The 13,331-nt window shown below is 45.2% G+C and overlaps 1 protein-coding gene across 8 annotated transcripts in view; it reads left to right on the top strand.

The window, feature by feature from the left end:
• The window catches only part of LOC108931907 (glucagon receptor-like), a 40,349-nt gene extending 35,708 nt beyond the window's left edge, over positions 1-4,641 (top strand). For all 8 annotated transcript variants that reach the window (XM_018748002.2, XM_018748001.2, XM_018747996.2 and 5 more), the window contains 4 exons: positions 1,134-1,222; positions 1,358-1,502; positions 1,641-1,682; positions 2,067-4,641. In XM_018748002.2, the coding sequence (XP_018603518.1) occupies positions 1,134-1,222; positions 1,358-1,502; positions 1,641-1,682; positions 2,067-2,375 (585 nt within the window). In that variant the 3' untranslated portion in view covers positions 2,376-4,641. The remainder of the gene's footprint in view (positions 1-1,133; positions 1,223-1,357; positions 1,503-1,640; positions 1,683-2,066) is intronic.
• The last annotated feature ends 8,690 nt before the right edge of the window (positions 4,642-13,331 follow it).

The following is a 13,331-nucleotide window of genomic DNA, read 5'->3' as shown; positions in this document are numbered from 1 at the left end:
TAGAAAGTATTTATTTACTTCTTTATTTCTTTAATCAATTAATTAATCAATATTATTATTATTATTATTATTATACACACATTGTGTTTGTTGGAATGTTAAAGGCAAAGTAGTTTTTTCCAGAATCAAAGTATGTATAAAACATGACTTGTGCGTTTTCCTCCTGAAATACCTTTTTAATGGGATAGTGACAGTGGAAGCTTGTATCGGGCTTCTCGTTATTTTCATATAGCAAGCTTTATAAGATTTCTTCGAATTATATAAATGATGTATTCTACTATGTTTTTTTTTTTTTGGGGGGGGGGGCGGGGGGCAATCCTGAAAATAATTCATCAAACAGTTCAAATCTATTTCATGATTTTTTGGTTTATGGAGTAATTTGAAACGTTTTTCATTGCATTACTTGTTAATTGTGTGTTCGTCGGAATTTTCCGCAATGCGTTTGTAGTCTGAGCACAAAAGAAGCTTTTCAAAAAGGGTTGAGAACCACTGCAGTTGTTTTTCATGGTGATGCACATTGGTGTCTGAGGTGCCCCCACACTGAGTGAAATTTTGGGCGCTGAGGGGCCGTTTCTGACATTGTGTTCCAAGCGCTCGTTCATCTGGTGATGATCTCACTGGCATGTCCAAGTGTAATTAAAGCAGCCATCAGAGTTCATTCTGACATCCTTCAGTTATGTGCGAAAACATGATAAGAGCTCTGTGGCCGTTAAGATGAAATGGGCCGAAAGCCCTGCAGCACTGGAGTTCAGAGCTGTTCCAACAATCAGCAATTCAGATTTCATGGGGTACGGGGCATTATTTCACCCATTGTTGGCCCATTAATGGACCAGTTCTGGTGCAAAGTTTCTCTACTCTTTTTGATTGACCCATCATTGGCTCATTGAGGGGGCAATACTGACACATCGATGCCCCAGAGTTGACCCATCACTGGCCCATTGATGGACCATTACTGCCACAATGCTGGACTAGAACTGATGCATTGTTGGAGAGTTGATGGACCGGTTTGGATGAAACTGTGGCCCAGAACTGACCCATAGTTTTCCCAACAGATGGATGTGACCTGTGTAATGACTGGTTGGTTTTGACTGAGCACCACATACCAGGCTTTCCCTGTTTCTTCTACCATCCAGGTCAACTTCTTCATCTTTATTCGGATCATCAAGATTCTCATGACCAAACTGAAGGCTCACCAGATGAGATACACAGACTACAAGTTTCGGTTGGGCTTTCGTTTTTCCTCTTTGATCTTTCCTTTTCCCTTTTTCTGTGGTCTTTAAAAGTCAGAGTCATCCACTGTCCGTTGCCATAATGTGTGTGCCTCGTGCATCTGTAGATAATCTCTTTTTTGCTTTAGACTTGCCAAATCCACACTTACCCTGATTCCTCTGTTGGGGATTCATGCGATCCTGTTCATATTCGTGTTGGATGACAACACTGCACCAACGGACACTCTGCGCCTTGCCAAACTCTTCTACAGCCTCTTCTTCAACTCCTTTCAGGTCAGAGAAGAACTGAGCACAGAAGCCCTTTTGGTCAGAGTTGATCGGCACGCACTCGTGTCGGGGGATCCAATGAACATGGTTAACTCGTTAAATGAATGAAATTCAGTACTTAATAACTGTTGTCATTCTTTCCAGGGTTTGCTGGTGGCTATCTTATACTGTTTTGTCAACAAAGAGGTGAGTCCTCACTTCTTTATTAGTTTATGATAATAGTTACATGAATTTGCAGATAATATCTTCAATTTAGGGGGGCGCGGTGGCGCAGTGGGTTGGACCGGGTCCTGCTCTCTGGTGGGTCTGGGGTTCGAGTCCCGCTTGGGGTGCCCTGCGGCGGACTGGCGTCCCGTCCTGGGTGTGTCCCCTCCGGCCCTACGCCCTGTGTTGCTGGGTTAGGCTCCGGTTCCCCGCGACCCCATCTGGGACAAGCGGTTCAGAAAGTGTGTGTGTGTGTATCTTCAATTTAATACCCAGTGTCATGAAAGCCTGTCTTGTTTGCCAGCATTTCACAGAGAAATACTTTTTTTCTTAATCCTTTTTATGCTCTGAACTTTCTCTCGGCAGGTACAGTCAGAAATGTTGAAAAAGTGGAAGCGCTGGAAGTTAGGCAAGGACATAGAAGAGGAGTACCGCCACACCCACAGCCAGACTCCTCATGGCAAGACGGGCAGCCTCGTCGCCAACCCTCCAGAACTTCTGGAGGGGACCAAGAACACAGGAGGGGACCAAGAGAATGGAACAGGCAAGATAAATGTCAACCTGCAGCTTGCTAACCCACCACAGGATAGCGCCAACAACTGCAGCGCACTCATGGAGAGCGTCTATCTAGAGAGGAAAGCACTATGTTGTGAGGATGCTGAAAGTAGCTTCTGAGAAGAGGTTGTTAAACCCCTCTCCCCAGGATGACAAAGCTTACCCATGCCCGCTTATTGGCTGCGTAGCCCTGTCTGGTGCTGGCCCTGGGTTCAACGTCTGAGCTGGCACAAGATGGACACCGTTCGCTGAAGGCATCTGTGAGGGAGCTACACTTCTGATGACCGAAACAGGAACACAGATGACCGTCCAAATGTGTCTGTGCTCTTGTGTGGTGGAATGCACAAGGGAAATCGTATGTGTTGCCTGTGGCCGTGTGATGCCTTTTAGCACATGTCGTTGATCATCATCATTGCACCCATGCCTTCCACAAGAAGAGCTCACAGAGGAGAAGCCTCTTCGTCTTGTCATGAGGAAGGAAGACACTTCTCGATGACCTGAAGGACATGTAGCACTTCACGAGTGTCCAATGAAGCGGCGCGAGAAGGAGTAGTTTCAGTCCTTTCAGCGACGGGTCTGCAGAAGCTCAGATGATCCTCTGGTGTTGCTTCATCTCTTGTTATGCAACAGGCATCATTGAGTATTGAGGTCTTCAACCTGCAGCCCACTGACAAAAACTTGGCTATTTGCATCTACAGTAGACTGCCAAAGTGGCATAATGAATAAACAAACACATAAGAACCAAACCAAACAGGAAATATGGAGGGTCACTGCTCTAACCTGTGGTGAGGATTATGTGTCAACCACACTGTGTCTGTTTGGGAAGAAAGAACAAGAGAAAATGCAACTCACGCAGCATACACACTCACACACACACACCACTCAGGCTGCTCCTAGACACTCTTGTGTGGGCGTACATGTCACATTTACGCAGCAAAAACATTTTGTGCACACTCAAGTGTTACATGCAAAGGCAAGCATTACCTCTCAGCATACATGAATGTGCAGACGTTCTACTGTTCTGCTCCTGCGTATTCCAAAGCCGAGCTCAGCAATGCTTTGACAGTCGAATTTGTCCTGGACCTTAAGGTAAAGAAACTAATGGTGGACCTGAGATGACCCTGATGTGAAAGTGATAGTAATGACAGGGCATGCCAGGTGTGCTGACTGCAGTCATTACTTGTCCTGCTCATTTGGGTCTCTTCTCAGATGAAAATGAGATGTTGGAGAGATTATGGATGTCAACAATCAAAAGTTGGAAAACCCTGCTCTGGTTTTCACTGACTTCTTCGGCATCATCATAATCAACACAAGGAGAATTGTGTTCTTATTGTCCCAAAATGAGTTCATCTGATGAATGTCAGACCAGATGGTACTGTGGTTCTCATAGGGGTTGCTAAAGAGCAGGAGTGTGATGTTCAACTGTAGGAAAAGGAGAAACGTAAGCATCAGAATGCCTGAGGGCACCTAATTGCTGAACACTTACTTATGTCTTTCCTGGATGTTAGTTGAACGACAACAAACCTTTGGCAGAAGGTGGACCTTGTGGAAGTGTATCTGCAGCTGAATATTCTTCTGGATCTGGAACCTTGTAGAGAAGTTGGTTGTGGTCATTACCCTTCGCGTAAAGGCGTTTTTGCCACTGTGAGCAAACTGATCTCTCTGCTCTTTGCCGCACCACATGGAGGTCTTCTACCAGGAGGGTCTTAGTGCATTATTGAAGATCCCACCAAAGTGACTTAAATACTATACAGACTGGAGTGACTGTGTGACTGAACAGTTCAAGTGAGCCTTACTGTCAGCTGCTTCTATGGGAAGAGTGAAAATTTGCTATCATTTTGGTCATGTTGCATGTGCTGGAATTAGTGAAGTGTTCTAAAAGTGAAAAATGAAAAACCTCTCAATGTGTTTTCGTAAGGATCCATCTTGGCCATGTTATCAAGCCAACGGGATACACTGGCTCCTCGTGTTATCAACAGTAGAGTTATGAATTTTCAGAGGCACAAATGTATGTATGTATTTATTTATTTATTTGTGTATTTATTTTTTAAAACATATCCTTCACTTATCTCTTTTCACAAACGTGACCTATGTGTACCCGTCAAGATGAGTGATGGCAGTGAAGAGGACCCACACAGAACATGAGTGTGCAGCTGCCTTAATTCAGCTCACTTCCACGGGGGTTTACAGCGTGTGTCTAATGTTTGTGAGACTTGATCAGTAACAAAGGTGGTACATGTTGACCATATTTATGTGATGAATCCATCAACAACCAGTATTTAATAGGTTTTGCTTTAAACCAGTTTGCTTGAAGTTAACAAAGTTAAGAATTTAAAAATGTATACAGATATTTCAGGGCCATAGGGGTGCGGTGGTGTGGTGGCACAGCATGTTTGTCCAGGTCCCACTCTCTGATGGGGGTGGGCTTCAAGTCCCACTTTGGGTGCCTTGTGATGGACTGGTGTCCCATCCAGGGTGTGTCCCCACCCCCTCCAGCCTTGCCCCCTGTGTTGCTGGGTTGGGCTTCAGTTTGCCGTGACCCCGCTTAGGACATCTGGTTTCAGACAATGTGTGTGTACAGATATTCCCCATTCTCCGGTCTCTTGATAACCAGTTTTTCACATATTCACAATTATTAATATCACTTATAGCTAAGCAGTCTCTTTTTCATTTATTGGGACTATGACATTCTGTACAGCATAATAAATGGAGACTACATTTGAAAACTACACCAAGCAGCTGTGTGACAGAGACTGCGGTGCACTGCATTGTGGGAATTATGTACCCACGCTCTCACGTGTGGTTTTACACTCCTGTTTCTATCCTCTATTTCGCACCTTTGCGTTTTAATTTTCTAATTATTAATTTACTAAAATGTGGAATTATAGCCTCTGACTTCCTCAAGCCCATCCATGCAAACTATCACAGCAAGTTTATGAAATAATTCTTTTAAAAAACATATAAATTTAGGATATAATTTTCCCTATCATTGTGCTATTATTTATAATACCAAAGGGTTCCACATCTTTTTCATTATGATATTAGGGATAATTTCGGGTTGTTTTATGGTGAAGTTGGGATGGACTTGGAAAAAATTGGAGGTTTTCAGCATAAATAATGGAATAAGTAATTTCGTTATCCATCTTTTTGATATTCTGTCTGTTTTCAGGAAAGCGTTAGGACCAGATAATGGGGAATAAGTGTATATTATAAGTCTGAAAAATTTTGCTTAATAAATCAAGGAATCTGTGTTGTGAAGCTTTTGTCGCTTAGTGGTAAAAATGAGTTTGACTTACAATCAAAACAAGTTATAAACAGACCTCTGGTCCCGATACGTTTGAAAGTTGAGGAGCCAGTGTATCAGCAACTTCCTACACAGCAGCCCACGCTTGCTGAGACCCACGAAGCCAGTTTTTTGGACATTTTTTGGTTTTAGTGGGGCCTGTGTGCGGTCTGCAACATCCGCCAATTCTCAGTCTACCATCAGTGTGACGTTCTTCACCAAAGAGGTTGACGCCACCTTGGAAGCTGATAGTCACATCAAGCTGTTTGGCCAACGCTCCTTCGCATGCACACACGCAAAGACAAACACACCCAGAGGAAGGACTCACGTGCACACACACACGCACACACACAATCCCTGCCTCACGGACTGCTCAAATCCCTTTCTCGAAGTAAAACGGCAGCTTTTTTGGACAGGCAACCTCAGCACCCGGTGCTGGAACACCACCTGTTGTCATCTTTGGTTTGGTCCCGAGTTTTCCTTGTTATGGGTGTGGCTTCATCAGGAGCACAGTGACGATTGACAGCGATGAGTCTACCCTCAAAGCCCCCCTGCTGAACAGCGATGTCCGTGTGATGCTGCCAATATGACAAGCTAATCCTACGGGTCTCACCGAGACGTCTGGTACCAAGGAGAAGGTGGACTTTCTGGGGACATTGTGGTGACACTGTTCACCGCAGATGTGCAGCTGTGTTGTGGCCTTCGCATGATTTCCATTTGCAGATTAAGACGAAGTCGCTGGAGCTTTAACTGTCAAAATTAAAAAAACAAACACTGATTTGGCTTCGCAGGTCTCTTTGCATGACGTCCAGTGATATACGCTGAAAATGTGATGTGTGTGTGGTGTGTATGTGCTTTGCGAGAAGCTTCTCCTTCTTGCGTTGTGGTGTTGAAGTGTGAGTTTAGCCTGTCCACACGACCCTCGCGGCTGGGATGGGGGGTGGTGAGATGAGTCATCGCACTTTCGTGGTTGGTGGCGAAAGGTCGGGGGGGGAGCTATTGTGGCTGTGGGACGGTAGAGGAGCCATGAGAGGATGGGGAAAAAGGTGGGGAAGGAGGCAAAGTGGGTATTTCGAGGAGGTCATGGACGTTTGCTTTTCTTCATCGAGTGCTCACAAGGACTTTCGTTTCCACCCACCCCCAGCTGTCCATCTTCCATTCCACTCTTTGTCCTTGCCCTCTCTTCCCTCCTCCACCCTCTGCCTCATGGTTTTTGGCACAATCTGAGAAGCGGAGAAGGTGGAGCTCCCGAACTTTGAGTTTCTGTCACCTCCTGACCTAGATGGACGAATTACAGTGTCCCCTCTGTTTGTGGAGATAAATAGGCCTCATCCATTCATCAGTGTTAAATCCTCTCTTTACTTAGACATTCGTTTTATCCAAACCAACATACCCACACATCCCTGTCATATGATCTCAATAACTGAACTGTGAGTAGGTCCTCAAAGGCAGCAGACCCCCCATGCACTGCGTGAAGAACAAGGTTCGATTTTCCTCCCGTCTTCGTTCCGTGTCCTTTGCAGTGACCCGCACGAGCGCTGTTACTTCCAGAGCTCTCAGACTCCGACACAGCTGGAAGGCCTCGGGGAACCTCCATTTATTTGTGTTTCACAGCAGAGCGTTATTAGAGATGCCCTCCTTCCAGGGTCCCTCCAGCTGATGGAGAGGCACGTCTTACTTTGGAGAGATAGCAGGGGACGGGGACACCTCAGATGAAAAGGAGGGGGCGGAGAGGGATGTAACAAGCGAGGCGGAAAGCAAGAGCAGCCACATTTTTAAGCTTCTCTGATTGGCCCCGCAGGGGTTTGAGCTCCAGCCCTGGCCTCTGCAAATGAAAACACAGTGTGTATTGGGGGGGGGGGTGATGGGAACATTTTTGAGCCCGGTGAAGGCTGTACAATATGATGTACTGTAGTCTGCCTTCTACCTGTGCTCCTCTCCACCAAATACACATGTATATTATGTTGATATGAAGAAGGTGACTTGTGTATAAAGGTGTTTACCAGTAGGCAGCAAGAAAAATGGGGGCTGCAGAAGAGTGGGGAAAAAATCAAAATATAGAAGAAAATTAAACAAAATGCATAGACATATCTATGTATGAATTTATACACAGTATTGATTTTTGTATACATTTGTTTATGTACTGTATATATATATATATATATGAAGAAATGCAGAAGAATATTACAGTATGTATATACAGAATTGGTGCCAAAAACAATAATGTGACAGATTTGTTGTGTATTGATTTGGTCTTGATCACTGAACAATGAAACCAGAAGGGGGGCCTTCGCAGAAGTAGTAACTACTGCGGTATTACTATTAGAAGGACACCCCATCCACCCCCACTGGCATTTACATTTATTCATTTAACAGACACTTTCCATTTGCTTTTTCTCAAAAAAAAAAAAAAAGATTTTCCTCATAAGGTCACCAGTGTAGAGTTAAACTTTACGTTTTGTGTTTACTAGTTCAATTTATTTTGCAGTTATGATAATAAAAGCTTTGGAGAAAGAAGTAAACTTCATAACATCTTTGATTACAGCTTACAATATGCAACAAAAACACACACAACAAGTAATTGCGACTAAAAAAACGGTGGCTCTGCCATGAGTCACAGACAGGTGTATTTACTTGTGTTTTTACCTTTTTTGCCTTCCTTTGAATGTAGTGCGATGCCAGCACTATACACGATGCTGCAGCACAGAAATCACAGCCAGGATGGGAATCAGTCTCTTACTCTGGATGGTTTTTTTTCCCAGGCTGTTTAATCCTTTAACCATAATATCAAAATCATGGTTGCATAATGTTATGATACATTCAATTGGATTGGATCATTCAGCATGGGGACACCCTATTTCATTCCAGCTGGAGTTCCTCTGCAGCAAAAACGGTTAAGTACCTTGCTCGAGGTGAAAGCAGCAAGGAAACCCTTTTGAAGCCATAAAGATGTCAAGTTACACTCTGCAACTCAAGTTAGACCCATACATACATTCATCTTCGATCTGATTGTTAAGAGTAGAGACCTTCCTTTCCTAGCACTTCATGGCCCTGCGCATGGACATGGTGACCTTTGACCTATCTGAAAATGACATCTGCAACTTATGAGCTCTGTAAAGGCTAAAGGGCACCATTCAGAGAATGTTGTACCCAACCTGGGTCTCCAATCTGCTAGCCAGGTGAGGCACGGAGACCCCTGCAAAGCTAGCCGTCAAATCACCCCTAACGTTCAGTGGAACCCCAAGCCTTCGGGAGAACCGTGGTCATCAGCGCTCTCGCTTCCATGAACATCTCCAAGGCTCTGAACAATGAGGTTACACTCATTAGTCTCAATTAAGCCTCAGTTAATAACTAAGGCTGCTTTGCCAGAGGGACTCAGGTGAATCGTGTTAACTTGAGTTTTACTTGTTCATTAGCCAAAAAGTTCCCTGAGAAATACCGTCACTCACAATAATTACCTTACCGCATGGCAACTGATACAGCTGGGAATTTCACAGGGGAAGCAGCCAGGACCTGACAACCTTCGGCGTACACTTCTGTGAACTGCACTGCCATTTTACCTGGTTAACTCTGCAGGTTGTCCCATCCAGACTGTTGAAAGACAGCGGCCCAGTTCTGGACCAGAAGGTTCTGGGTTTGTACTGCAAGTGGAAACTGGACAAGTAGAGTGGATCTGCTGTCAGCCCAGACTCATCCAGGTAAAAGTCAGGATGTCATTTCTCCACAACAATAGGTGGTTGACATGGCAACACGTGTGTGTGTGTGTCAGGTAGCTTTTGCAGAGTTACAGGCAACTGTTTAGCACGACGATGCTAAACTCCAACATCCTTCCTTATGAACACTAGGGAAATACATATTTTTATACATTTTTATCCTTTGATGCTAACACAGCCACAGCGCCGAAGCAACGGTCTACGCTACTCTGTGGGCCAAAAGGCATCTCTCTGGTGTGATAATTAGTGAGACAGTTTGAATTAAATACCCCCCTCAAGGGTACAATTCCAGGACTTCTTCCAAGCTGGAGACACATGCAAAACGCAAGCTGGGACATTTCCCAGACCACATTAGTACCTTTACAAACAATTATCCCACTATTGTTGCATTTTTATACCAGCTATGATTTCATCATCATAGCGGAGGAAGATGGATGGATGGATGGATGGATGATTTCATCATTACTCCGCATCTGTTTGCATGAATTGAATCTTATGGCTGAAAACCTTTTCTGTTTATGCAGCTGGCTATTTAGCTGGCAGTTGTGCCTCTCTTGAGGCTTCAGCCCTCGATCTGTCGGTCACAAGTCCAACCCGTTCTGCTGATTTCTTTAAAAAGCGGTGCAACCGAGGGGTTCGTGATGGCAGCCTGTATCGAATGGCGAGAGAAGGCTGAGCTCCAAAGAAACAATCCACGCACACGATTTCCTTTCTATTTAACAAATGGTTTTGTGAGCAGCGTTACCCTTCTGGAAGTTTGCGCTGGATTTAATTGGCATTTCTATGTGTTTTTCCCTCCCTCTGGCAACTGATCTACAAACCAAAACTCGTGTCTCCTGTAGCTTTGATCAGATGAATAATAAACATGTTCTCCCAGAATGCTGTGCCTGCTGGGTACTTTCCATCAAGCTAGTTCTTCGGTGATGATGATGTGATTTCCCTGAGGAACACATCACCTGTCTAGCAGAGCGAGCCAAGGTCGATTCCACCTCCGTCCATCCACGGTGGTTTGGAGAGACAAGTCCAAGCGCCGTTTCTCTGATAGCAACGATTCTAAAACTGGGAAAAAAATTTTCCAATCAGTCAGTCAATCAAATCGTTCATCAAGGTGATGTTTTTGTGTGATTTTGGAGGGAAAGAAAAAAGATGTAAGAAAGTGCTCCCCGTTGGCTCAGAGGGGCACCACATCATCCCAACAAACACCGCACAAATTTGAGTCTTCTTTAGAATTCGGCAACTACTCCAGAGGAGACAGAAAGTTTGGGGTCGTAAGTGCAAATGTGAGGAATAAAGGGGGAATGAAGCCCCCACAATACCCTCCCATACCCAGTATGAGGAATGAGGTGGACAGATGGTGGCAGAGGTTAAGAGTTGTTCCCAAAAGGCTTTGACTGCAAGCCCAAGTAGATGCCCTGCAAAACTAAGACCTTTTTCCATGGCACCCTAGAGTGTTCGGTTTCCACAACAACCACCTACATGTATTTATTTAGCTAACACTCTTCCCCAAAGCAGCGATTACTCTGATTTACACATTTTTACAGTAAAGTCATTTGTATGCTTGAATTTAGGGTAAGTAGTTTGCCCGAGGCCGCTACAGGATGAGGTGGGATTCAAACCCGGGTTCTTCAAGCGCAAGGCTGAAGCCCCAAGTTCAATTGTTGTTGAACAAACAGTAAAGTAACACTTGGAATCACTGCCCTAAAGAAAACTTCCTGATTTAAAGCCGAGAAAGATCTACTACGGCACATGATGCTCTTGGAGAAGTTGGGCTGTGCAGAAACGGAGACCATCCCAAGAGATCATCAACCAGGTTAAAGATGCTCAGGTGCTGAGCTGTTAAGCATATTTTGCTGCACCGAGCAGGTTCCCATTAACACAAAGACAACAAGAGTGAACGAGGCCCCCCCGACTGGGAATGGCACATTTCTATAGAGATTAATGCTGGCATTAGGATTTACTGCGGTATTAAGGTGCACACCTGCTCAGGGGGCACTCGAGGTCCTGCCAGGCGAGGGAATCAATCAGGGCCGTTCCTCCACCGTTACTCGTAAAGCCATCAGGCACCGCAGACAATGTGATGAACGGCATGCAAGGGACACGCGTGGAGCACGGGAGAGGCCGAATTGCGCCGGGGAACCCGCTGCTCGCGGCACCCTGATCTGCCTTATGGGAGACAGGTAATTATACACGGCAAGCAGCCACTGTGCAAGTGTGCGTGTGTGTGCGTGCGTGTGTGTGTGCGCGCTCGAGCCATCGGGCCGAGGACCATTGTTTACTTTTGACCATAAGGCTTTCACACTGCGGATACAGTCCTGCAGCCAAACCCTTGGACACAATGGCATTTTTTTCCGGGAAAGACACTTCTAAAGAAGTCGAGGATATTTTATAATAATCTGTAACTTAATGTTGACGGCACCGACAATACAAGTGATAAGATTATTGGGAAAATGAAAAAGAAAAAAATCGATGCTTACGTGCTGGTTTCAGGGTTAACACTGTATGGTGGAGGCAGCATGGTGCTACGTGACTAATTCAGAGTAAACTGTGGTTGTGTGTGTGTGTGTCTGTGTGCGTGTTCACATGCTACTCGCAAGAAAAAAGTTAGAGTCCACACTATTGGCCCAGAAGCTCCCATAATCGTCACTGGAGGTCATGGGTCAACCTGGTTACGCTTTTTGGCCGCTCTTACATGCCCAGGAGCAGAAACATTTCTGTTCTTATTCAAAGAAAGAAAGTGTTTCTCGGCATTCCGTGACACCGGTGACGCCGCTCTTTGACCGCCCCGCAGCCTCGACGCTCATATCTAGTGAGCTCCTGCACCACATCAGGGCCTCGAACCCCCGCCTGGGGGCCGGAGTTTCGAGGGCGGTCGCGACCCTCCGTCTGGGTGAAGCTGTTTGGCGCAAACGGTCAAGCTGTAGCTGCAGACTGGAGCTGTGATGTGATAAGTGTGCGAACGCGTGTCGATCTGACGTATGTGAAATACACGCTCGGCCGTCTGCCGCGGGGTCGTGGGACTCGGCCGGGTGTCTGAAAATACACACTTCCAAGTTTTCATGAGGAGAAGTGCAACCGTTACTTTTCTGAATTGTTATGAATTTCTTATGAGAAAAAAGTAATGTCATAATTAATTTAAAATAAAAGCTAATTAAAATGATGGCATTTAAAATGTGAAATTTTAATTTAAATTGAAAAATTCTGCGTCTTTCCGTCAAACTCGGATGTTTTCCTTTTTCCGAGGGCAGAACCGCTGAAGTACAGAAGGCCGAAATGTCGGAGACGTGTGCTCGCTGTACTCGAAATTCCAGCGAAGCCCCGTGTGTTTCCGCGAGAACCGGGCGCGGCGCTCCCGGCGAGCACATGGCGAACAGGTGAACTCTAGTAGCTGCTTTCATTTCTGCTTTCGCTTCCATCTCCAGCCCATGTGCTGGCAATCTGCAGCAGGCCAGGCGCCAGCGAGACGCTTGGACACGCGACTCGACGCCACTTCGCTTTCCTTAATAAATCAAACTTGCTGCTACAGTGGAACGTTCATTTTCTTTGTGCCAACAGTTTTTTTTTTTTTCCTACTTTCTTCTCTTTCATTTTCTCCTTTGTCATTTTTCCAATAGGAAGAAACTGCTGTATGCATGTGTCATTTCCTTTATGAAATTAACTTTAATGAGACTTTTTTTCTTTGTTCTGAGCATCAGAACAGCAAATATGTGCAATTTTGTAAATGATGAACACACCAGCTGTGACTGGAATTCTGTTCTTAACTTGTGTTTTACAAGTATTTATTTAGCACACGCTTTTCTCCAAAAGCAACTTCCACTTAACTCTGTGTAGTGTTATCAGCCCACACACCTTATTCACTGCAGTGACTTACACTGCTAGATACACTACTTACAATGGGTCACTCATCCATACATCAGTGGAAAACAAACAAACACAACCGGTGAACCTGAACAGCATGTCTTTGGACTGTGGGAGGAAACCAGAGCATCCAGAGGAAACCCACACAGACTCCGGGGACACTGAGCGAGGATCAAACCCAAGTCCTCTTGCACCACTCGAGGGGGATTACGCCCTGGAGCTTGT

The sequence above is a fragment of the Scleropages formosus genome, chromosome 1, assembly GCF_900964775.1.
Source record: "Scleropages formosus chromosome 1, fSclFor1.1, whole genome shotgun sequence".
Taxonomy (NCBI): domain Eukaryota; kingdom Metazoa; phylum Chordata; class Actinopteri; order Osteoglossiformes; family Osteoglossidae; genus Scleropages; species Scleropages formosus.
This window is presented reverse-complemented; position numbering and strand designations above follow the sequence as displayed.